Source organism: Hoplias malabaricus, chromosome 17, assembly GCF_029633855.1.
Source record: "Hoplias malabaricus isolate fHopMal1 chromosome 17, fHopMal1.hap1, whole genome shotgun sequence".
Classification (NCBI taxonomy): Eukaryota; Metazoa; Chordata; class Actinopteri; order Characiformes; family Erythrinidae; genus Hoplias; species Hoplias malabaricus.
The window spans coordinates 4,880,510-4,907,897 of NC_089816.1; the positions used below are offsets into that span (position 1 = coordinate 4,880,510).

At 42.9% G+C, this 27,388-nt stretch overlaps 1 protein-coding gene across 6 annotated transcripts in view; it reads left to right on the plus strand.

Annotated features, from left to right (window-relative positions):
• Positions 1-266: 266 nt before the first annotated feature.
• atp11c (ATPase phospholipid transporting 11C) overlaps positions 267-27,388 on the plus strand; it is a 72,564-nt gene continuing 45,442 nt past the window's right edge. For 5 of the 6 annotated variants that reach the window (XM_066648467.1, XM_066648465.1, XM_066648466.1 and 2 more), the window contains exon 1: positions 267-931. In XM_066648467.1, coding sequence (XP_066504564.1) covers positions 896-931 — 36 coding nt within the window. In that variant the 5' untranslated portion in view covers positions 267-895. The remainder of the gene's footprint in view (positions 932-27,388) is intronic. The other variant, XM_066648470.1, reaches the window with a different exon arrangement.

Sequence of the window (27,388 nt, forward strand, 5' to 3'; positions counted from 1 at the left end):
CAGGAAGGCAAAACTTACCCTACTATTCTCTGTTTCTCATCTGTCCTCTACCTAAATATCTGTCTGTATAAAAGCGTCTTAAAAATGGCGTAAATGCTGTAAATATCAGTTTCTATTAATTATGTAGGAAGCCATTTGAGATTAAGCTATGAGAAAAAAAAAGAAGACAAAACTACATTTCCCATGAGCCACAGCGTCATTAGTTTCTATGGGCGGGGCCTGTATCATGCGTTGTGTGTGAGCGTGAGTGTATATGTGTATGGTGGGGGTGAGAGTAAATTTTGATAGAGTGGAGTGAAGAGTAAGGCGGAGTAGGTACGCGACACACGAATCGAAACAGAACTGAACGTACCGAAACGAGCGCACCGTTCTCAGTCACGGAATCTACGCCACTTTCCGCCAGTCTACGGTTCGGCTCGGTTCCGTGTGACCCGGTTCGGGTGCGTGTTGCTTCATAGAAGCTCAGCAGCAACAGGGCAGAGTCGAGTTCGGAGCTCCGGCGGAGAGCGAAACGAGGATGATGCCGCTGACCGGAGCCGCAGCGCCGTGTGCGGGGAGCGCCTGGGACTAACGGCGCCAGCTCGGCACCAGCACCAGCACCGCAACGCCGAGCCGAGCGAAGCCCAGCCGCGTAGAATATGCAAATGGTCCGAGAAGAAAGAAGCCAAACGGAATGGAAACGATGTAGCTTCACCGCCGCATTTCATATAGCTCGGAGAAATAGGGTAGAACATAGATAGCTAGCTTAGCTAACGCCGTCATACATTTACACACATAAAAACCTACATGCAAAGTTAGCGTACTCACCACGAGTGGAGCCTATAGTTGGCTGAAAGAAAACAAAAAGCAGCTTATACGACGTCTTCAACCACCAAAGAAGACATACGTGTCAAATATGTCTAATATGCTCCGTAGAAGGCTCAATATTCTGGTAAGTAGAAGCCCCACTCACAGCTGAACTTAACCGTCACTGCTGTACTATCACCACAGTGGGAAACGTTGAGGGGAAACTCCACCGAAATTTCATAATTAAACACAGACACGAACACAGTATCGTTCGGGGTGACTTTGATATGAAATGGCGCGTTGTAGAGAGATATATCGAGTTAGAAAATTCTTTACAGCGCTGTAGTCATTAGTCACAGTGGTCACAAACACAGCCACTCCATTTGGTGTCCTGAATAAGGTCAGAGAAGCTTTAACAGTTGGCTGAGTTTTTGATAATGATACAGTGGTGGATCTAGATTATTTAATTGTGCAGTGTTTTGCCTTAAAACAGCCAAGGTGTGAATATACAGAGAATGGATTATAATACGAATTAAATCTCCATATAGCTAACAAATGTAATCACTTTAATGGAGAGGATATCTGGTTCCTGTCAACAAAGCTGAACAGATCCCATCTCCGTTATTTCCAGAACAATGCATATTCCCATCAAACCTCTTTACATGACATCATTTCCACTTTAATGACATGCTTACTCATACATTGTGAAAAATGAGTGTAATTCCCTTTTAATGTTAAAAGTCAGACGGCCAGCTGCAGGAGTAGCCGAGCACGAGGAAGACACTGAATCTTGACATCCCGCTAGTGTCACTAAGCAGCTTCTGTCCACCGTCCAGCACTTTTGCTGACGTGGTAACAGACTTCAGTGGTTTTAAGGAGATTAAAGATGGTGTGTTTAGTTGCTAATGTAAGTTGAAGTTGCTGTCTCACACTAAAGCCATGACTACTTAAGCCATGCACAATGCATGCAAATATATACATCCCACTTCCTCATTTTTGGTCTGGATTGTATTTGACATCTACAGAAAACAAGAGCAGTGTTTCTGCTCGACGTTGTTTAATGTCTTCTCCAGCTGAAGCCGAGTCTGTGCAGGGTTCGGCACCAAAATAGTGCACTATGCAGTATTTGTCATCACTTGTTTAACATCCAAAGAAAATCATGAAGCAGAAGTGGGTTTCTCTGGAGCAGCTGCGCATGAGTGTTTTTCACCGTGCCGAATGTTGAGCATCAGCGAGAGCAGTGTAAAGCTCAGGAGCTGTGGAATCTTCTCTGGAGTGATGGATCATCCACTCACATTGGGATGAGTAGGTGTGAGGTGTGTGATCAAATCCTTCTCATCCAACACCTGACATTACTAATGTTTATGGGGCTGAAAACCACACGAGAAGGCATCGGTTCACTAACCGTGCGATAAAATCAGTAACTGAAGATCACTACGTACGTGATTATTAATTAAACAGATGAATATTCATTATTTGTGGCTCACGATGTATGTAAATGTCTTTCAGCACATTTTATTTTAGCAGGCCGTTATAATCTTCTTTGCCATGTGCATGTTTTATTATATTTAAGCCACGTTTTGCTACCCCTGACCAATGGGTATCACTTGCATTTAGGTATCCCTGCAGTTCAGTTAATGCTAATGAAAATCTACATTTAGCCTGTTCTTGCAAGCTGAGTTAAGCCAGAATTCGATAATTAATTTCCTAATGCCCTTCATTAGGCTGCCGTTGCATCTGTTTTAGATGGGAAGTTTATTTGGTTTCATTATGCAGCTCGAATAATATAGATTATAACTTTGTCTCCATTAGCTCTCTGTTTAATACATGCCGCTGTTACCTGGTCTCAGTGGTCACAAGGTGCTGGAATTCTTTGTGTGTTCTTTATTTCAAACCATCTGTGTACTCGTGCTTTTCACTTTGCAGTGTCTGCTTTCTGCAGGCATCCCCTCGAAAGGCCATGTGTGTATGAAGCATAATTTACTCACGGTGTAGTGTAAGGAAGTTGTGGGGGTGAGCAAATTTGCCTCCAGCAAATATGTTTAAACAGCAAATCCAGATAATTATTATTGATAAACTCTTCATTCAGCTGTATTGTTATTGACTGGATTATACAGTCCAGAGGGAGTGAGATCTGGACGTCATGTCTAAATCATTGGTAGTTAATTGAATACTAAATAAGCGTATAGGATGAGTGAAATATGTCTGAAATAAATTCGCTTGTAGTAGGCTACAGAGGCTTGTTTGAGGGATGTCCTGTAGTTCATTCATTCATTCGTTCATTATCTGTAAGCGCTTATCCAATTCAGGGTCGCGGTGGGTCCAGAGTCTACCTGGAATCATTGGGCGCAAGGCGGGAACACACCCTGGAGGGGGCGCCAGTCCTTCACAGGACAACACAGACACACACATTCACTCACACGCTCACACCTACGGACACTTTTGAGTCGCCAATCCACCTACCAACGTGTGTTTTTGGACTGTGGGAGGAAACCGGAGCACCCGGAGGAAACCCACCCAGACACAGGGAGAACACACCAAATCCTCAGTGTCCTGTAGTTCCAACTCTGGAATTGCTTGCTGCTGTTCCCTGTGATATAATGTAGTTGTGATTAGCATTCTACTCTTGGAATTAAGGTGAACACACCCTGGACTAGAGCTAAAGGATTAAACACTTTCATGTCGACATTATAATTCAAATGTGTGTTACGTTTTTAATCTTATGATGTACAGTCATGTGAAAAGGTCAGGACACCCCATGATATGAAAACATATAAACATTTGAGCTTCATTTGAACAGCACTGAGAGATGGAGCTTATGTAACTAAAGAAATAAAACTGAAGAAATTATTTATAAACGTAAGTAAATGTACATTTCTTGTGAGGGGAAAAGTTAGGACATCCTATGCCCTAATAGCTGGTATTTCCCCCTTTGGCGGAAATAACCTCAATTAGATGTTTCCTGTAACCATTTACCAGTCTTTGACTTTGACTGGGAGGTTGTTTTTTCCCATTCTTCCATGCAGAATTCTTTCAGCTGTGTGATATTAGAGGTGAATGCACAGATCACCCCAGAGCATCTCTGTAGGATTAAGAGCCAAGCTCTGATTTGGCCGTTCCAGAACTCTCCGTTTCTTACTTCTGAGCCATTCCTTGTGAATTTACTGGAATTTTATGGCTCATGGTCATATTGCATGTTCAGCTTCAGTTTTTGGAAAGCTAGTCTCAAAAATTGAAGCACCCTCTGATACAGTGAAGAATTCATAATAGATTCTATGATGTAGATAGTAGATTCATAGTAGATCCTTGCCAGGACCTGCTGCAACAAAGCAGCCCCAAACCATGACATTTCCACCTCCCAGCTTCGCGGCTGGTATGGGGTTCTTGTGCTTGAATGCTGTGCTGGTCGTTTTCTGTTACTGTGCCCAGATAATTCAGCTTTGGAATCATCTGTCCAGAGCACATGGTTCCAGAAGTCCTGGTCTTTGTCTATGTGCTTCCTGGCAAACTTTAGTCTTACCCTGGGGTCTTTTTGACAGCAAGGGTTTCCTCCTTGTGCAGTAGCTTCCTGATGGTAGGTTCATGTACCTTCACATCAACTGTGGCAAGAGCCACTTGTAGGTCCCGTGATGACATTTTGGGATTGTTGGAGACTTCTTTATGCATCTTCAGGTCTGCTCTTGGACTGGATTTGTTAGGATGGCCTATTCTGACCATCAGCCATTCTACTGTCTGGAAAATAATTTACTATTGTTTTGAGATCTTTTTACCTCCATTCCCAGATTCATATACATCTATAACCTTCTTTCTGAAGGCCTCGGAGATCTCTTTAGTTCTTGGCCTGGTGATACCACTCACTTCGGCAACCAAGCGCAAATCAAGCAAATGTCTGAGGTTTAAATAAGAGCCTCCTCCAATGTCCCCTTTAACGATGGTCTAATCATTTGCAGCTGATGTGGTGGATCTGATTCTAAATATAGACATTTTAAACTGTAATATGAGGAGTCCTAACATTTTCCTTATAAGAAATGTACAAATTAGTTCAATAGATTTTTTTCAATCAGTTTTATAAGCTCCATTTCTCAAAACTGCTCTAATGAAGCTTATATGTTTAAAAATGTTAAAAAAGCCATAACTGTACTTCCTTGCAAGGACTCATCATAATCAAAATGGAGGCTTTGTAGGACATGAATAAATGAATGTTAAACACTATATCTTGTGTTTCAAGTGAGGAAATGTAACCTAATAATGTCTAATGGGTGAACTGACTCACAGACAGACATTTTTCAATGTTCGCAAGTCAGAAAAGTGGATTGACAGGTCCTCTTAGCAAAAAAAGTCCTGGAGCTCAGTATATAGAAAATAACTACATTTAAAATACTAAAATAATATAATAATAAAAAAAAGAGTTAATATACAATACATACCATTTACAGCTGCCAATTATTTATTTAAATATGAGTAACAAGTGGAGTACTCGTAAAAGGGCAGATTATTTACATTAACTAGCAAGTGCGATGATGTAGTCCTAATCATCTTGCCATAGCAGAGGTGTTCTTGTTGTGGGTCTTTAACCCAGTAATGGCTATTACATTCTTTTTGTAGATCAGATCATTTGCTGGTTATTAAATTCGCAGTTAAAGAATGAGGATGGACAGTTGCGTAAATAGTGACACTTAAAAAATGTTGGTTTTGCTGGGAGTAGTTGTACTGCCTCTTTACTGTATTTGTTTCTTGTAACCTGTTGACGGTGTAACCTGTTAGGCTAAACCCTCATGAGACTGAAAACGTGAGCAGTATTGATACTGCTGTAATAGAGGAAGAGCAATATAATCATTATACGCAGACTTACCCTTTCTTCAGGCTTGCTTTTAGTATCAGCTACATCAGCATATTCACCTGCTTCTACTGCTGTAAGCACCTATATTTTGCTGTGTGACTCAATATTTGTTTCGAGCAGGCATTATTGCTGTCACTGATGAACGTGTTGCCATTATTGCAGCCTTTTGAAATCCACTTTTTCGACCACTCCTATTAGGGCCGTGCTACACTTGCTTTATTTATGCGTATGATTTGGTACACGTCACTGTGAACATTGTTCAAGTATGTGAATGATGCCAATTTATGCCTCTGCGTATAACCTTCGCTGTAGGTTAACTAACGCGTCATGCCTCCTGTGATTGGTCAGAAGTAGGACTAACATGGATCAAGTTGAGCTGAGGCAAGAAATTTGGTTTCGACATCACAGAATGAATAAAAGTTAGAACAAATGAAAAATACAGATATATCCAGGGAAAAAAACAGGTGGGAAAATGTTTTTGTTTATTATATGTAAACTACGCTGCTCCAGTTAGCACGCTACTCCCTAAATAGTGCACTTCACAGATTATAAAATCTAACACTACTACGGCACTACTTTTTGTACTACATAGGGTTGAGGAAGATATTTGTGATTCAGCCCTAGTGCTTTGGCGGTGTAATTGCTGTATAATGCAGACACACCAAGGTACAAGTATAAATCCTCATAACGGCTTAGGGCACTTGCTCAGGCTACGGCATAGTCTCTGCATTGTGTGTCATAAATCTGCCTTAACTTTGTCTATATGGAGGATTACAATCCTAATACTTGGAGGGCAGGTAAGGGACAATAAATCCTCGGTCACTTTAGCTTTTGACAGCAGAGATTTGTATGACTCTCGAAAGCAAACACAGCAGCATGTGAGGAGTTAATCTTCTTATTCATTTTGAGAAGATGGAAGAAAACTGCACAATCGCAGATGGCATGTTAAACCATCTCTCAATTTCTTAATTTCAGGGGGATTAAGAAGAAATGTTCCAACATTTCAAGTGAACGCGAGACCTATAGAGCAGACGTGGAGCATGCATCCACTTAATTACAAGCAAGAACGCTTCCTTGGTCTACCAGATCCGAACTACTAATGCATATTCTGCCTTACTTTGAGTTGCTTTGATATGATGAGGCAATAAATCCTGCAGTGCTGAGAAACCCCTTCAAGAAGGCTTTGGGAGAGTGGGGCCAGGGCCTTGCGTAGAGAAGCTCTGGAGATTGTAATGACAGGAATGCAAAATCGCATAGCAGCCTTTGATGTCCTCCCAAGCCCTTGGAGCCACTGGCGTGTTGTGAGATGGGCACAGGTCTGACGGAAATGCGATAGCATTCAACTCTCTTACAAAACAGGGAAATGGTATAGACAGACAAAGGAATTCCACATCTGAAACAGGTTGTTCCTTGTTGCTTCAGGCACCCGGCACTGGCTAATAGAGGAAATCAAGAAGTCCTTGTGGTGTGTTATATATTTATTTATTTAAATTATTATATATATATATATATATATATATATATTATTTTACCCCCTCCTTTCCTCTCCCCTCTCAGCCAGGCTGGGTGGCATAGCACTGGAAAACGTCAGACCAAATTGTTCCCAGACGATGGTGTTCTCCGTATTGAGTCGTAAACACGTTTAATGACATTTTTAAACACAAACCTTTCAAGATGTTTAATATTTGATATCTTTATTTAAAGCCTGTTACCTCCTGCTCTTCACTTCCTCTCATTCATGTTGTTGAATTCAAAGCTTTGTTTTGTGGAGCTCCTCAGGTATTTGAAGTGAACCCCCGAGGAGATCTGAAGGCAGAGGTGCTTGAGTTCATTGGACTGTGTTAACTAACAGTGGCCTTTACCAAAAATCCTGCAGCAGGCGTTTGATGTGTGATGGAATCATTTCTCTCCTCTCATTGGGGTTTTTTCCCTTTGTAATTTTTTTTTGTCTTTCCACACTGAGGGTTTTGACGTTCTGTTACTCAGAGCCTAGGTGCGTGCTCTGATTCTGAGGCTTTGAATGCTCCTGTGACGTGCTCCTTTTCCCTTTCAAGTCATCCTCCACCTCCCCCCATCTTTCAGGTCTGTGGTGTGGGGGTGACAGCGGTGACGTGCTTAAACGCAGCCGATTGCACGCACCTGCCCCACTCAACCGTTTCCCCTCTTTTTGACCCTGATGCTAATTGGCATGGTCGGCGGGCTTTGCTGGGGTTTGTGGGTGTTGCTTATACTGCACATATGGGCTGACTGTGAGTATGTGGAACACAGTGGCTGCTGGCCCCGGGAACCTGCTGCTCAGGTTTACTGAGGGAGCCCAGGCTCTACAAATGCACAAAGGGCATTCCCCAGCTCATCTGCTCTTGTGTGTGTGTGAATGGCTCTCTGCCGTGTGGCCTGTGCTCAGCTCCTGGGGAGCTCTATATTTGACCTGTGGTCTTTTTTCACTTGTTTTTTTTTTTTTTTTTGGCTCTGTTGTTGATGTTTCCTACACTCTCAGCAGCTGCTGAAAGAGAGTTGTCCAGCAAAGAGCGACCGATCAGAACACAGCTGGTGAGCATATCTCTTGAGTGTTTGTTTTTAGGCCAGTTTTTTTTTAATGGTGGCTTTTGATATGGCCAGGAAAGTTATTTCTGGCTGAAACAGAAAAAAAAGAAATAACAAGCTTGAATCAGGGCTCCAGGTTTTTCAGAACTGCCCTGAAGATGATTGCCCATCGCAAATAATTGTTTTAATTCTTTAAACATTTCTTTTACATTTATTTGTGTATTTTTTAAAAACAATTACAGTGCCATCAGTTAAACCACGTTTTTAATTATAACATTAATTTATGCTTAAAGATGTAGAACAAAGTCATTAGAACAGGCCAGAGTCTTTTATGAGAAGTACACTCTGGAAACAACTGACAGTTATAACGATAAACTAGGTGTATTTTCTGTAAATAGACTGCACAACTCCAAAACAAACTTAGCTATGATGGCGTTTTGAGGCCATTAGTAAAAAAACAATTAGAATTTTTAGAAAATAAGGTCATAATATTTTGAGATTAAAGAAGTAATTTTTTAAAATCACCAGACACAGCTCCAGGAACCTGGAGGTTCTGGGTTCGATTCCCGCTCCGGGTGACTGTCTGTGAGGAGTGTGGTGTGTTCTCCGTGTCTGCGTGGGTTTCCTCCGGGTGACTGTCTGTGAGGAGTGTGGGGTGTTCTCCCTGTGTCTGCGTGGGTTTCCTCCGGGTGCTCCGGTTTCCTCCCACGGTCCAAAAACACACTTGGTAGGTGGATTGGCGACTCAAAAGTGTCCGTAGGTGAGTGTGAATGTGTGTGTCTGTGTTGCCCTGTGAAGGACTGGCGCCCTCTCCAGGGTGTATTCCCGCCTTGCGCCCAATGATTCCAGGTAGGCTCTGGACCCACCGCGACCCTGAACTGGATAAGGGTTACAGATAATGGATGGATGAATAAAATCACCAGGCTACGAGGCTCCAATTTTCTACAGTAAAAATCATTCCATTTGGAACAGAAAGCGTGTTCTCTATGTCCTCGTCAGGTACCCCAGTGATTTTACATTCTTTAATCTGAAGTCCCGTGTATTAATTTTTAAAAAAATAATCCCTAACCTGCAGCCAGAGTTAGCAGGTGACTGACGCTGTTTCCCCACATACTGTAGCCATGGGAATCAAGGAGGTTAAAGCGAGTACTCCACTGACTGACATGGAGTTACAAACACAGTTTTACCACCTACAACGCCGTCATCTCAAAAGTGTCCCAGAAGAGCTGCTGTCTTGTCCTGTGTTCTATTCGTATTGACCGCCGGATGACAACCCTGTTGAATGGTCAAAACACATAAGCAGTAGCATTATTTCTGGTGAACATTGCGGTCCAATGTCCTCTGCATTACGAGGATCTGTATTTCAGCTGCAGAAAATGATCCGCTCAGCACTGTCCACAGCCCGAGGGTCTCTTTCCATCTCTAACAAAGCTCTGCCCATGAGTCCAGCTCACTGATGTTTAGCATGTCAAACACTCACGCCTCTCTCTCACAGGATCTAAAGCAATCTGAAGCACTTTTTCCATCTCTGATTGCTCCCCTGGCATGAGATGTTGGAATGCCACGGTCGGATCTGTACCCCTAAAGGCCGTAGCCCTCCTGTTGACTGACGATGCGAAAGTTATCCTGACTGTGATGACAGTGATGAGGGAGCAGCAGGGTTGTGTGCAGGCCTCTGGGAAGAGTAGAGGTGGGATTACGCAAGCACAGACCCCTTGTGATGACCATACAAGGTCTGCTTGATACACTGTGATTTATCATTTCTGTTTCATCCGGAGAGCCACATATCGATCCGGACCCGGGTCCACTTTGACGCCATTTGTCTTATGCCCTCCTCCCCCTCCTCTTCCTCCTCCTCACACTCCCACCTTTCCTCATCTGGCTGGTGGACAGAATTGCTTACTCTGACTTCTCTGTCTTCCTCTCTCTCTTGCTCTCTTCCTTTCTTGACGCATGCCGGCTCCCTGTAATGAAAACGCAGCCATCCGTGCACATCCTCAGTGGGCAGCCCACCAGAGAAGAAGGAAATGGGGGGGTGGGGAGGGGTGGCAGCTCATGTTCAGGAAGAGGACCACACATGCATACATCATTATCTGGTGTATCTTTCTGGAATGCTCAGTGTGCAATGGAATATCTTGAATCTGATTGTGACGTTGGATGGGGAAGGCTGATAGGGACGTTGATGGAGGCGGAATGAGCTGCTGAGGGTGCACTGAGTGCATCTAGGCTTTCTGTGGCATTTTTCCATCCCTGTCTAAAAGCGAAGGCTGAATTCTCAGTTTGTATTGTTAAATAATTCAGTCACCTCATTTATTTTAAATTCCCCTCACAACGCTCCTCCTCCCTCTGCAGATCGTCACCAGGCAGACGGCTCTTAAAATGCATTCCTTGCCATCCATATATTTATAAAGCCTCATCCTGAGATTCCCTGTGTCGTGCTCCAGCCACTGGCAATACATCGCATGTAGATGTGAAAGGAATGATGAAAGGTGTGTGTGTGTGTGTGTGCGCATGAATAAGAGTCAAAGGGAGGGAGCTGAGGCATTTCGTAGTGCTAGATGCCAACATTTCTGTTTATACTGCACCCAGAATGATACTTGCAGCTTATGGGAATAGCATCACAAGCACCTCTTGCATGCGCACACATGGACTCAAAGATTCTGATTAAATTGCAAGCGGCTGTAGGCCTGTACAGAGACTCCATGCAGTATGGGAGTCAGCACTCATCCATTTCTTGTTTATCATAGCCCTTGTGACAAAGCTGACTGCTTTATGGCTCCTCAAATGCAGCTTTGGATAATTAATTGAACAGTAATTACAGCCAGCAGTGCGAGTGGCATAATAAAAGATAATGACACCAGTAGCATGAGATGCAGCTTGATGCAGCTTTTTTTTGGGCTGTCAGCAGTTTGAGGCAAGTATTCTACGCCGTATCAGGCAAATAGCACAGCCACAGACCTCTCTCTCTCTCTCTCTCTCTCTCTCTCTCTGGGATCAAAGATACAGTGCAGTCAAACAGATTAGTTTAGTCACAGACACACTGTGCCGTACAGTAGGCACAGTAACACCTGGTCTTCGTGCAGTATAAGCCAGCCCCTTGCAGACCGCCTGCTGTCAGCCAGTGAGCTTTCTTTCATTGCTGTTTTGAGCAGCTTTCCCATGGTGTGTTCACCTTTTAATAATAAATTGCACAGCACCTCTACTGTGATGTGTCATGTTTTTGAGTTACGAATAAAAATATATTTTTTAGGGATGCACATATATGGGAATTCTGTGACGGTGCTAATATATACAAATAAATGTAACCTTCATTTGCATAACATTTTCATTTCCTACCAACTGTATGCAAACAATAAAATGAAAGGTGTCATTTAAAAAGAAAAAGTTTCAAAATTGTTAGCCTCATTTAGGCGTCTTTTCCACTGCAAGACTGAACGGTTCTGAGCACAGATGGCAACCATTCTGGTGGCTTTTACACAAACACGCTTCTGCACTTACTGAGACCAGTTTATCCAGCATAGTTAGTGAACCCTACTCAGGGCCGCAGGTCAGTTCTGTGGGAGGGTTTAAATTCCCACAAATAAATCCACGAATAAAAAAAAAATAGTCATTCTTCTGTTTATTTAGCATGCTAACTCACAAAAGAAACCGTAACCAGGCTAATGGTTCCCCAGCAGTCTGTAATGGTACAGAATGGCCTTAAGAACAGAGTTTTAAGCTCTTTAACCCCCCCCCCCCCCCCATTGTCTGTAAGCACTTATCTAATTCAAGGTCATGGTGGTGCCAGAGCCTACCCAGAGTCACTAGAGGAGGCACTGGTCATTCGCAGGGCGACACTCACACATTCAATCACACTCTCGCACCTATGGACACTGAGTCGCCAATCCACCTACCTACGTGTGTTTTTGGACCGTGGGAGGAAACCGGAGCACCCGGAGGAAACCCACGCAGACACAGGGAGAACACACCACACTCCTCACAGACAGTCACCCGGAGGAAATCCACGCAGACACAGGGAGAACACACCACACTCCTCACAGACAGTCACCCGGAGGAAACCCACACAGACACAGGGAGAACACACCACACTCCTCACAGACAGTCACCCGGAGGAAATCCACGCAGACACAGGGAGAACACACCACACTCCTCACAGACAGTCACCCGGAGGAAACCCACGCAGACACAGGGAGAACACACCACACTCCTCACAGACAGTCACCTGGTGGAAACCCACGAATACACAGGGAGAACACACCACACTCCTCACAGACAGTCACCCGGAGGAAACCCACGAATACACAGGGAGAACACACAACACTCCTCACAGACAGTCATCTGAAGGAAACCCACGCAGACACAGGGAGAACACACCACACTCCTCACAGACAGTCACCCGGAGGAAACCCACACAGACACAGGGAGAACACACCGCACTCCTCACAGACAGTCACCCGGAGGAAACCCACGCAGACACAGGGAGAACACACCGCACTCCTCACAGACAGTCACCCGGAGGAAACCCACGCAGACACAGGGAGAACACACCGCACTCCTCACAGACAGTCACCCGGAGGAAATCCACGCAGACACAGGGAGAACACACCACACTCCTCACAGACAGTCACCCGGAGGAAATCCACGCAGACACAGGGAGAACACACCACACTCCTCACAGACAGTCACCCGGAGGAAATCCACGCAGACACAGGGAGAACACACCACGTTCCTCACAGACAGTCACCCGGAGGAAACCCACGCAGACACAGGGAGAACTTACCGCACTCCTCACAGACAGTCACCCGGAGGAAACCCACGCAGACACAGGGAGAACACACCGCACTCCTCACAGACAGTCACCCGGAGGAAACCCACGCAGACACAGGGAGAACACACCGCACTCCTCACAGACAGTCACCCGGAGGAAACCCACGCAGACACAGGGAGAACACACCGCACTCCTCACAGACAGTCACCCGGAGGAAACCCACGCAGACACAGGGAGAACACACCGCACTCCTCACAGACAGTCACCCGGAGGAAACCCACGCAGACTCAGAGAGAACACACCACACTCCTCACAGACAGTCACCCGGAGGAAACCCACACAGACTCAGAGAGAACACACCACACTCCTCACAGACAGTCACCCGGAGGAAACCCACGCAGACTCAGAAAGAACACACCACACTCCTCACAGAGCGGGACTCGACCCAACCATATTAAATGAAAAAATGTAAATATATGAATAGATCTGCTCAAACTAACAGCAAACATAATCATATATAATTGAAATTTGATTTAAGGAATTAAACACACAGAAAAACAAATGGACTTTTAGCAGTCTAAATGTTCAGCAGTATAGTAATACAAAAATGTATGTCTCCACACTGCCAGAGGTGTAAGAATCTGAGCCAGTGTTTTTCTACACATTCAGCTGTCTATTTTTTTTTCTTTTTAAGAACAAGTCATCCAGTCTTCTTCCGGAAAAGAATATATGCGTCAGCAAATATTGGTTTGAAATGTGGGCAAAATCAAAGCATCTGCCCGATGCAAATAAAACACAGTTTAAAAACCCAGTTATCTGTGGATAACAATATAATTCTGATAGCATCGTGTAGCACTCAATTTTTAGTGAAGGTGAGAATGAAAGGCTTTGCTGAATGATTGCTTCAGAGTTTATGCTTAGCTCTTACTTAATAAAAAATTACTGAGAAGGGTGACATCTGCTGAAATATTTCACTGGTCATTCAGGAAATGTGACATAAATGAGGCTCCTGCAAATGTGCTGCAGACCAGCTTCAAGTACTTTATGGTCAGGGGTATGTACACGTGTATTGTTTGTGAACAGCTGCAACATACCACACTTTTTTTGTTTTGTTTTTTTTGGTCCAGGGTCAACAGGTGTTGCTTGTTTTCATTCATCATAGCAAGTAGTTATGTTTTTAATGCATTATGTGGAAATGCAAAGCAGTTTATTAATACTCAGCAGCCCCTATCGAGATCAGATATAGTGCTAAATAGGTGGAGCAATGAGCATGTGGCAAAACATCCTTCCGTCTGCTGGTTGTATTTCTTTTTTTTTTTTTTTTTCTGTCTGCATTTGTCAGCAAGCTTTGGCCACAACTTGTGAATTTTAGCACGCTGTGGCCAGAGTTGTGTTCACTCCTTATAGATATGTCAGATGACAGACTTCCTTTTAGGTTGTCCATAAATGTTTAGCCGCCTTAGATCCCTCTGAATTTTCACCTCCGTTAGCCCATGTGGGAGCACATTTCCGGTCTCAGATCCAGTCTCGAATCCAGAGGTCCAGTAATTCATGAAACTTTGTTTTCAGGATGTTGAAATAGTGTTCTCAAATCTCTTGTTTCAAGGCCTCTTGTGGTCTTTAGAAACCTTCTTCTGACACAGTGTTGCACCACAGGAAGGCATAACTATTGAGGTATTCTCCCTCCTTTTCAAAAAAGGCAGGCCGTCTTAATCTAGGCCAACCCACAGAAAAGCATCTTTACTCAGACACAGGCAGCAGGCCTCACTTCAGAATGCCTGGCTGCAAATACGTCCTTAAAATGTAAGGATCTGTTGCTGGATCCATTCCTCTATGAACATATGTGAAGTATGTTTACATTTAATAATGACTAATATGTTCATTATACAACCTCCATTTAGCTTCTGTAGCTGCTTCGTCCTGTTCGGGGTCAATGGTGGCTTCAGGGACTAGCCACAATCATAGTGCAAAGCAGGAACACGTCCTGGACCGGACATCACGCATGTAGTGTCACACACACTCACACCTATGGGTGAATTCACACTGCCAATATTCAAGTACCAATCTATGTATTTGGACTGTGGGAGGAATGCAATGCAGACAGAGGGAGAACACACCAAACTCCTCATAGGGCCCTGGAGCTGTGAGGCAGGGACACTACACATTGCTGCCCTTAATATTTTCATTCATTCATTATCTGTAACCGCTTATCTAATTCAGGGTCGCGGTGGGTCCAGAGCCTACCTGGAATCATTGGGCGCAAGGCGGGAATACACCCTGGAGGGGGCGCCAGTCCTTCACAGGGCAACACACACACTCACTCACTCACACCTATGGACACTTTTGAGTCGCCAATCCACCTACCAACGTGTGTTTTTGGACTGTGGGAGGAAACCGGAGCACCCGGAGGAAACCCACACGGACACAGGGAGAACACACCAACTCCTCACAGACAGTCACCCGGAGGAAACCCACGCAGACACAGGGAGAACACACCACACTCCTCACAGACAGTCACCCGGAGGAAACCCACGCAGACACAGGGAGAACACACCAACTCCTCACAGACAGTCACCTGGAGGAAACCCACGCAGACACAGGGAGAACACACCACACTCCTCACAGACAGTCACCCGGAGCGGGAATCGAACCCACAACCTCCAGGTCCCTGGAGCTGTGTGACTGCGACACTACCTGCTGCACCACCGTGCCGCCCGCCCTTAATATTTAGATCAGTTAAATAAAATAAAACAACATATTTATCCAAGACAAGCATTAACCATATACTTTTGTTCACATGGCGTCAAGTCTTTTACCAGTTCAGTCCCAGAACTGAATTATGTGGAGTATATTTACCATCACTGTGTTTAGCAGACTTCCTAGTCATTAGCTGTTCTTTTTATTTTAATTAAATAGGAACACAATATACGGTCTACCACCATTTTTTTCAGAACCTAGGCCTTTCATAGCTCATTTTCAGTGGTTAAAAACATGGGACAGGAAAATCCCACACTAATACAGTCAGATAACTTATCAGTGGGTGTTCCATTGTTGCCAGCAGGCTTTACCTTGTACTTTAACGAAGCAAGTGTTTAAAAAAAAAAAAGATGTATCGGGTTTGTTTAATACCGGGTCGTTAAACTACTTCAAAATAGAGTATTTTATTGTTTAACTGTAACATAAGGAGTCTTTTGGCAAGAAAGTATGGGTCAGAAAAAAAAAGATCAACATCATTTTGGGCCAGAATGGGCAAACGAAGACAGGCAAATGAAAAAGCTTTTACGGTCAGTGCTGGAAACGTGTCAAGAAATTGCACTGACATCTGCAGTAGTAAATGTGCCACAGGGACACTCACAGCAGGGAAGCCTGAGTGTGCTTTGGGGCCTGGAACAGGAGGTGCCAGGGGTCCAAGACCTTCCCAATACATTATTTACCTCTTCCAATCTTCTAAGAACATCTTCTGACATTGCTTTTTAAGGCCAGCGTTTCCATCAAGTGTATGTTACAAAATACAGTCCTGTACTGTGCCATATTAGAGAAGCTTGGACACATTAATATTTAAAAAATGTTATTTTATTATAATGAATATACATTTGTGCACAGGCGTCACACACTTGTCTCTTTCCTAAATGAAAGCTAGGGCAAATTCTGCATTACGTGTGAGTGAGTGTGGGTAAAACTGTTGTGCATTTATTAATAGAAATATACTCATCGACTCATGGTCGTCATTGTTAAATTAGCCATATTATATGTTGATCCATTTTGCTGCATAATGCTGCCATCTGGACCTGCTGAACTCAAAGAACCCAGTAAGCACCTGCAGCCTTATTAAAACATGCCCTTTGAGCTTGTTCTCCTTTGCCCTGTTGTTTGTGTGGCGTGAGTCGCATTTGGCCACGTGCTGTGAGGACTAACGTTCCGTACTTGAGCTTAGAATGTTGTACGTTAGGCCTACACATTTCACAGGCTATTTTTAAGCCTTCATTGATCTCCATTCTCCCACAAAGCTCTTAATTACAAGGCACCTTTTTAGCGAAGGGAAAGCCTGTTACTCTGGCAACCAGTGCCTCCCTCAGTCTGAGCGTGGCTGCTCAGCCACAGCTTACTTGCATATCCTGAGCAGGTAAATGAGTATGCAAAACATGCAGACTGGCTTTTTGGGGATTCCGTTTGCAGCCAAGCCTGGCATTGGTTTTGTACTGATCTGCAGTCATTTGTGCGTTGTTTGGGGAGCGATGAATTGGGGCATACTGAGTCACTCAATTTTACGTTTCATAAAAACGCTTTACAACTTATTTGTACACCTAATAAAATCAAATCATAATTTATCCATATTCAGACGACGATACACAGGTTAATGCTAGGTACCAAGCTCTGAGAAACCTGTTTGGGATCTTGTTTTTCACTCAGCTTGTGCTTGACATTAGGGTGCTCTCTTGCTCACTGTCACTTCGAGTTTGACGCTCAAACCTCTTAACCCATATCAAGGAAGTGTCAAGCCGAAGCTTTGTCTTGGGCTGTGTTTGCGTGTGTGTGTGTCATGTCCGTGTGGCTGCAGCTCTTGTCTTTTACCGTGGACTGAGGGGAACCAGAAGGCCTGTTGTCATCTGCTTGTCTTCAGCTTTGGGTGTTTTTCGCACTGCTCTGGCTTGGAGCCAGTCCTGCGATGAGAAGCCGAACGTGTCTCTTTACCTCTGTGCTCAGGGGGTCTGCCTGTTTGACATGCAGATCTCTCTCTCTCTCTCTCTCTGTCAGATAGCTGAATATGAAAATGGCCATAAAACGGAAATCCCCATTGCAGCACCAGGGGTTAAAAATGACTTCAGGGTGTTTTGTTTATAGCAGTGAAGGAAATGAGATTTGAAAATTAGAAAATGCTGCTTATAATTATAATATCACTATGTAATATGTGTGCTCACTCAAATCTATTTACCCTACTGTAGGTGTAAGGTGTGTATTTTTTTTTTTAACGGACATAGAATTGCACAGATAACTTAGCACTGGGCACCATGCCAACAAATATTGTGGCCATAAATTTAGACCAAAATTAAGAAAAGGAATCTGAAAAGTTTTAAGTATACACATCACTGACCATGTCTCCTGAGAAAGGGACGGTAGAGGCAGGTCTGGTTAAGCCTTCTGGTTCATTATTAACCATCAGAAGCTTAATGAAAACACAACTTCACAGGCTTTTTGGAGCTATATCTGCATCTGAGGGTTCAAATCTTGAGATGTGTTTTCAAAATTATTTTTCAGTTTAAATAGAATTTTGATTCAATTATGTAATTTTTTGAAAAATTCATTTTCAGTTTCCTATATATTTTTGATATTTGATGATATTATGTTTAAGAGTTTATAGCACATTTACTGCGATTGGTGCCGAATTTTCCCTAAAGGAGCTCACTATAAAGGACTTTGTCACTAAAGTCAATGTTTTACGCTGAATATTGAGTATAACGTGAGTGTTCAGTGATATCCTCCGCTTTCATCGCCATGCTGTTTGTCGTTAGACCACGCCCCTCTCCGCTGATACCCTGCCTCCCACTAGATCAGGGCCAAAAATCTGAAATTGAAAAACGAGGATCTGACAGTGGGGAAAAAAAAGTATCTGAAAGTGAAAATACAATCATTAGATCAAGATAATTTTGAATACATTGCTGTATTTTTTTTTTTTTAAATCAGTTTCAAGATTTGAACTTTCAGATTTTTTTTTTTTTCAAATGAACACAATTTTTGACCCTAATATAGCTCCATAGTTATACATAAACAAATAGTCTCACAGTCCTGCTCTTCTAGACTTCTCCTCAACTCTTTTTTTGCTCTTTATACCCATTGGTGTGTGTATGCCATGCTGAGGGATCAGGGCCGAACCAAATGAAGAGAGCATTTTGTCCATCCACCGGGAGCTTAGCCCTCATTCAATTATTCAGTCGTTTAGTCAGTCAGTCAAATGGAACTTTTCTGCTTCATGGTACCTGTTCTACTCTAATATTTTGCTTGTCCATGAGGCAAATTTGGTATCTGGTACCTGGAACCCAGTACTTTTTTTTTAGTACCTGCTAACTTCTGGTTCCAAGCAAGCCAACTAAGGACTAATGTGGCATTCAAGTGTTGTAGGTTTTATCAGAAAAACAAGTTTCCCACCAGAAGGCACCACGTGAACACCTTCTGAAGTTGGACACATCAAAATGATCAATACAAGCACAAACAAAAGTTATGACAAAACAATGTTTTCCACAAGGCAGAACAGTCCATCAGCAGTAAAACATCAAATAATAATGGGCAATTTGCAGTTAACTCTAAGAATAATGTCATTTTCAAACACCTACAATGATATACATATGTTGCTTTGCTATATGTCTATGTTCAAAAACACCTGTAGAAAGCTAAAATCAATATGACATTACAAAACATCTTGACAGTCTCCGTGTAGTTTCTTAAACTTCCCACACAAACCACATGACCAAGTCGCGGGGGAAAGAGGTTGGACCTTGGAGGAAACCTCCATCTGACTTGTACTTGAAAGCAGCATAAAACATGATGAGCTAACCTTGCAGAATGCTGATTGAGATTGCAAGAGACTTTTAATTAACGACGAAATGCAGACACGCACAACAAACTAAGCATTTGTGAAATCTCCAAGCTACAGTAGACATCACATTTGTTGTTTTCAGCAAGAGCAATGAGTGCAATGAGAAACTAAAATAATTATACTGATCAGTCTGAAGTAATGCACTGAGCCGTCTTTAATCCCGAAAATCAACAACACCAACAACATGCAAATATATGATTAGTATACCATGCTTATAGTTACACTTGCCATTGTTTTGTTTTTCAAAGCTTGCAGTCCCTATTAACGGTGGTGTTTAGTGATGTCTTCGGCTTAATTCGAGAGGCAGCCACTGTAATGGAAAACCAACAGGTACCAGATACCAAAAAGCGAGTAGAGTCGTGCAAAGTAGGTACTATGCAGTGGAAATGCGCCAAAACGTTGGCATCCTGTTTAGGTCCATGGTGGGTCCTGAGCCTGCACATGATCAACAAAATTGTCCTTGTAGTTAATATTGAACACGAACATGTTTAAAGGGGTAACAAATCCAAAGCATATTTGTATTGGGCACAATGTGCAATAGGCAGAGTGGCTGTATCGACCCTTTGTCTGTATTCGTGTAGCCCCTCAGGGCAGGAGTGCTGTTCAGTTTGTAAAGTATTTGGAGAGGTTCTTCTGAATTCAGGCTGTGGTACCTTGCTGGAACATTTCCAGGTACAAAAGTTAAACAACCATGACGAAAGTACTTTCTTTGCTTTCATAACCTCTTAAATGTAATCAGTACCTTCGGAAAACACATAGCTAAGTGTTCTGAAATGGTATATTTCATTTAAATGGGAAATTCATTTAGAATAAAGCAGCTCTTGCTGTATTTCACAATTCCAGAAAAAAGTCTGGTCTGCTTTCTCTGCTGCATCTCTCATGGTAAGTGGCCTGAGCTCATCAAATCTTGGCAGGCAGTATTTTGCATTAATCTCTTCCATGACGAATCGAATGACACGATCGAGAAAAGGAAATTAAAGCAGCGAGCTGAGTCCGATCAATCGTCCATTAAGCAATTATGGCATAATTTGGTTTGGTCAGTAAGTCAGCACTCGCGAGTATGATGGAAGATTGCCGCACTCAGCTTAAGCATCCTTTCATTCTTCGAACCCGCTTTGTATTTACTGCCACCAGAGTGCGACTGTATCGGTGCGTTCACCAAGTTATTTAAAGAGCGTTCATAAGTCAAATATCACAATCTATTTCTTGTCCCATTACTCAGCACACACTCCATCAGTCACCCTGCCAGCGCTGCTCCATCACAAGCTGACTCTGTGCTTTTCCCCAAATGTAAAACATTTAATCAGAAACTCTTCCTGCAGCTCACAGGGCACAACATCTTGTTGTTGTAGTTTTGACAAGTGACTCAGTTGCAGCTGCAAATAAATATTTAATTCTCTTAGAAGAGAACAGATACAGAAAGCAAGGAGCATGGACTTTAATCAAAAAACAATTCTGAGAATATTTCCTCACTGTTTGCTGCTCTTAAGTCTGTTTGCATGCTCAAAACTGATTTAATGTGTTTACGAAGCTCCAGTGTCTGTAAATGGGTAAAAAATAAAAATCAAAGGGTCTCTGTCCAATATTCTAGGTGTTCTCTCTCTCTGATCACAGTAGAGAAAAAGTGTTTGGAGGTTTTTAGACAACGAATGCGCCATAAATGTGGAAAAGCATGAACTGAGATGAGCATATTGCTCTATTCCTGCTCCATAGATGGGTTGTGTAATGTAATAATAATTCAACATACAACGTAATGAGTCTTCCGCATTTAATCCAACGGTGAATGTGAACATACACACACTAGTGCACTAGGGGCTGTGAACACACACCCAGAGCGGCGGGCAGCCATCCCCAGGGCCCGTTGTGGGCACCTCAGCCGTGGATCCTTCACTCCCACCACCCTCCATTTTCCTTCCAGTTGTGGGAATCGAACCAACAACCTTTCAGTCCTAAGCTTTCTTCTCTAACCAATAGGACACAGCTCCCCAGAAACTAATTTTATTGACTTCATTTTGCTGTTGACTGAGCTGACTCTAAATTCAGGAATCTGCATGAAAGTAAACAAAGCCAGAAAGTGCTACAAAACTAAACATCTCGAGTAACAAATGAGTTTCTGTGGTAATTCAAACAGTGAATATAAACGAATAAACTTTAGTCACGTACAAAGCAGTTGGTTTTTACCCCTCAAACATTTCCCTCAGTAGTAGAAGGAACATTAGGTAGGATTTGGGTTTTTTGCTACTGGTGCTCTCCCTAGTGTTATTCAGTTTTACCGCAGTGTACTAAGATCAGTGGGGAACAGGAGGCAGATGGGTGGGTGGTTTCCTACCTTCCTCCAAAAGTTACATACTGCCGTTTCTGCAGTGCTGAGCCCAGAGTAGCAAGGACAGAAGCCCTATTCTTCAAATAACAGGTCGGAAAAGCATCACAATTATTTTGAAGCTGTAATTTCGAGGTAAAAACATTAGTGTTCCTTTAAGCCTGCAGTTTTAGACATTCGTTTGTCAAATTCATTCAGATGTACAAAATGTCCCTTTCTTATGAATATTCAGTGTGAAAAGCTAGAGTGGTTAATTCTGAATAATTTAAATGGAAGCCTCCTTGTGAGTGTGGCGTGTTGGTGAAGCATGTATACAACAACCTCTTTAAACAGATGCTCTGGCATCAAGCCATTGTTGGTGCTTCTACATACTTTTGTAATTGCATTTCTTTCCATTCTGGAGGTTACGTAAACTATGTTATGTATGTGTTTGTAGAGGTATTTACAAGTGCCTCTAATGTCTATCATTGTTATTGTAAGGTATGTTCACAAAGATATTACAAGATAAGTCAGATTTACGATGACGTTACTGATATTGTAAGTATGGAATATGGACGGAGCATGGAACTGATTGATTGTTTTGGCCGCTTGGTTCTAGACTTATCTTTGATGTATTACCCTGAGGCCAAGGTTTTTTAACTCACAAAGCATGTGAGTGGTGTAACTGCTGAAGACAATCAAGTGATTTGTCAACTCTTGCCCCCCTTCAAACTCTTTTGCCAAACTCTGACAGACACATTCAGTATTTGTTTAGTGGCTCTTTGTTACGCAGTTATGCAAAGCTAGAAACAAAGCAGAGGCCTAAGGAGAGAGAAATCGTAGTGAATTGAGATATAAACATCATGTTCAAATAGTAGACTGCATTGCAATGGGAGACGATGTTTGGGAAGACTTCAGATTTGCTGAAAAGCTTCCTAATATTTGATATTGTGTTCATCAAAGCCTAAATAGTAAGTGTTATTTAGTAAAAAGAAGATTTTTCTGTAACCAGTAATCTCAAAAAGTACATGGCAAAATGTATGTGAAACTGTATCTAATATCTGTAATAACCATATCTTTTTGGCCCATATTTCTATACAAACTGCTTCAGTTCATGTATATTTTTATGAGGTCTTACTTGAATGAATAGCCTGTTCAGTTAGAGAAACAGAAAATCAGTTATTGAGGTCAGTATCCTGACTCATCTCTTCTGAAGTACAGAATTTCTGATATAGAGTTCCTTCATACAGCTTGGATGATGTCAAGCCATCCAGGCCATGAGGCAACACGACAGCCTCGCAAAAATAGCCCAAAGCCAACCCTATGCTTCAAAGTGGACTTGAGGTTTCAATGTAGTTACTGTTTTCTTTTCTCCCAATACAGTGTTTTAAGAAAGTAACAGTGTCAGTATGTAAACTCATTCATTATCTGTAACCCTTATCCAGTTCAGGGTCGCGGTGGGTCCAGACACAGGGAGAACACACCAACTCCTCACAGACAGTCACCCGGAGGAAACCCACACAGACACAGGAAGAACACACCACACTCCCCACAGACAGTCACCCGGAGGAAACCCACACAGACACAGGGAGAACACACCACACTCCTCACAGACAGTCACCTGGAGGAAACCCACACAGACACAGGAAGAACACACCACACTCCCCACAGACAGTCACCCGGAGGAAACCCACACAGACACAGGAAGAACACACCACACTCCCCACAGACAGTCACCCGGAGGAAACCCACACAGACACAGGGAGAACACACCAACTCCTCACAGACAGTCACCCGGAGGAAACCCACACAGACACAGGGAGAACACACCAACTCCTCACAGACAGTCACCTGGAGCGGGAACCGAACCCACAACCTTCAGGCCCCTGTAGCTGTGTGACTGCGACACCTACCTGCTGCACCACCGTGCCGCCCCAGTATGTAAATTGAGTTTGAAAAAAGAAAAGAATTCAAATAGAAAACAAAACGAAAACCCCCCTTGCTTTTTTCTGTTTTTATTCATCAGTGTTCACTGTTCTTGACTCTGAAGCATTCAAGCTGACTCAGGAAAATCCTTGCTGCTAAATCATTTGGAATTACAAATTGGTGAAAACCAAGAATCTGATCAAATACAGACTATAAATTTTTTAAAAATGAAATTAACCAAAAGGGCATTTTGGAGCTTCATTTCTGAGGCGTCACGATTCAGGTTTTCCTTAAAAAGTGACAGGGAGCTACTCTAGTAGTGTCCTGATCCACCACATGTCCTATTTATTTATTTATTTATTTTTATTTATTTGAGTTGGCTCCCTGGACGATCTTCTAAAACGGGCCATCTGACTTACTTTTCCTGCTTCTTGGCATTTCTGCATCTCAGCATTGATTCAGAGGGCCTCTTAGTGAATATATTCATTAAATAAAGATATAATCAGTTTGCAAACCCAGAAAATGCAATAATCGTTTACTGTTCAGAGCCCATTTTGAAACGTACACCTTTTAATAGAAATACCCCCCTCCAAAAAAAAACCTGCCATCGTGACCTGTACTGATCAGTGCGAGAACCAAGCTGCTGAATGAGATCCTAACCACGCTGCTGTCACAGTTCTGGCAGTGACTGAGTGATGCTTTCATTCTGAGTGCTGTCTTGCCCTCCCGTTGCTACTAGTGTCATTGCTCTGTTTTATTATGTGGACCTAATTTCTATATGGAGTAATCTAATATTGCAATGCTGATGTTCACTTAATTCTTCAGCGCTGTGTTTATTCTGGAGCAGTTGGGTCTCATTTCGATTGAGTAAACCGTGTTTGCGGTATTGATCCCTCCCCTCTTGTAGACGCTAATGCATTCCTGTCCAGCAGGACTCTGCCCACATGTAGTCCTTCTGTTTCCCCCTCCAATTATTGAGGGTGAGATGCACTGTGTGACTTCTGACACCATGGCAAATACAATTCTTTCAGTTCTTTTTGTCCTTACATTAGACCCTCCGCTGTTTGGCCTTGGAACATGCATTTTGTGAAAATGAGTATTTCAATCACGTAACGGCACCAAAAATGAATCGAGGCCTGCTTCTGACCTTCATTATATTTAACGCCGAATTCCCTTCAAAAATCAATGGCCATTCAATGCTGCTATTCTTATCAGTCTTCCTTGGCCCTGGGGCTTTCTTCCACTCTTTGTGCATATGCGATTTCTTTGGCTCATGATTTTATATTCTCTTAACTATCTGAGTCTGCACTGAAATGCTTCCAAAATGGAGCAGCCTTTAAAGTTGTGTGTGCTATTGCTTAGTGAGTGCGATATATACAGAGGTCTCTGTGCGTGTTTACCTAGTGGAGCTGTAACCTTGAGGCAGCGCTGTTACAACAGTGGTCTTGCGGTTAATGACTCCCAAAGAGAGACAGGAAACGGAGCGGGAAGGTTGGGCTGCGGAGATAGCGAGAGGGACGACAGGCTGAGTTTTAAAAAAATAAGTGAGAGTTCATAGATTCGGTCTCCAGCCCTGTGCACTGGAGAATGGATGTACTCATTTTGAAGCTGAACTTTAACATGCTGAGGAACCGACAGCTGAGGAATGAGCTTTGGATGCAGTTTTTAAAATGTGTTCAGAAACCTGTCACACTACGTTTGGTTTTTGATCAGTCTCAGGCTGGAGTGGTGAGATTTGTTTAGCTGAACCCGTGAGTGCCTTATTGCTGGACTGTAAACAGAATGAGCCTTGAACATGGTGTGAACATGGTGTGTGCTGAAGGGCGTGCATTAGTGCATAAGGGAAGAATGGCCTAACAAAAGGAGCTTTGTTCCTAATGGAAAACAACCCTCTTTCAGAGCTGGATTATTTAGACGTGTTTTTTTGTTCCGTAGCCAAATAAGTTTGATAAGTTTGACTGTAGGTCTGTGACAAAAATTACATTAATGATTTATTGTACTATATGGATATTTCCCCAGTCATTTTATTTTGCTGATCTCAGTGTCGCCCATTTTATTTACCTATGTTTGTTTACATAAGGGCGGCACGGTGGCGCTCCAGGTAGTGTCGCAGTCACACAGCTCCAGGGGCCTTCCCGCTCCGGGTGACTGTCTGTGAGTTGGTGTGTTCTCCCTGTGTCTGCGTGGGTTTCCTCCGGTTGCTCCGGTTTCCTCCCACAGTCCAAAAAACACATGTTGGTAGGTGGATTGGCGACTCAAAAAGTGTCCGTAGGTGTGAGTGTGTGAGTGAATGTGTGAGTGTGTGTTGCCCTGTGAAGGACTGGCCCCCCCTCCAGGGTGTATTCCCGTCTTGCACCCAATGATTCCAGGTAGACTCTGGACCCACCGCGACCCTGAACTGGATAAGCGGTTACAGATAATGAATGAATGAATGTTTACATAAGAATAAACGTCACCAATAGCTCTCTTCTGTACTTCCTTTCTTCTGTATTTCATTTGAGTTTTATTTATTTAGGACATTTAAATATTTTCATATTTCAGTTCATGTTCATCTAAATGTTTGTAATTCTCAGTATGATTTTGCTGAAGTTTGCTGCTTTTTAAAGGGGTCTAATTGCATTATTGTGCTATATTATTATCATTATATCAGTGGCATAACATGGTCCTAACATTACAATAATATTGTTTATAGCAACACTTTTTGGGGCGATTAAAAATAGAAAATTATGAATATAAAAATAATAAAAATATAAAAATGAGTTTTAAGGGGGTCATCACTGTTCTGAGAACAGCTCTCTCTCTCTCTCTCTCTCTCTCTCCAAAAATATTCATATATATTTGAGTATCCAGAATATTCCTCCCACAGTTCGCAAGGGATTGATATAAACTAGGGTTATTTTCACTGCTCATTTTGCAGTAGGTAAAAGGCTCAGGAATCTTTCCAAAAATAAGAGCGTGCACTCTGGAAAAATAACTGAAAGGTTCTGTTTGGATAGGATTAAAAGTAATGGGAGACTCTTGTAATAATTACTTTACCCCATGTCCACAGGTAAAACTGATCCAGTACGAATAAAGCTTTAGGCTTTGAATATGGAAACGGCTGCCATATTGTAATAAGAGAAGGCAAATATTAGCCTACAAAAGATCAGGTACATACAGGAACAATACAGACTTGCTTTATTGAGTAATAGATCAGTAAAATGTAGTAAATATTGAATGCACTGAAGTATGAAAACTTCTCATTTGCTCTTGGACTGAAATTAAATTGGACACATTTCATTATCATTTTTTTGTCCTCTCTTTGATTGTGTTCTGCTTCTGTACTCCTGTGCCTCAGACTGTGGCATTTGGAGGTGAACATTGGCACCTGTTTGTTTCCTCTCCCCTCACACCAGCCCCTCCCATTTGGCCCGGGTCCTCCTGCTCCATCCGGCCACTCCGTCTCAAGACCCAGAGTAAGCACAGCCGGCCAAGAGCAGCCTGCAGCATCTCCAGTCCAAAACGTGTGACAAAGAGTCACGCTCCACATAGCCTTGCATAATCCTGGGCTCTTCCCAGCAGGAGAGCCGGAACATCCAGACCGGACTGACTCCGCTGCGTAGTGCCAATGTTTACCAAAGAAGTCGAATCGGG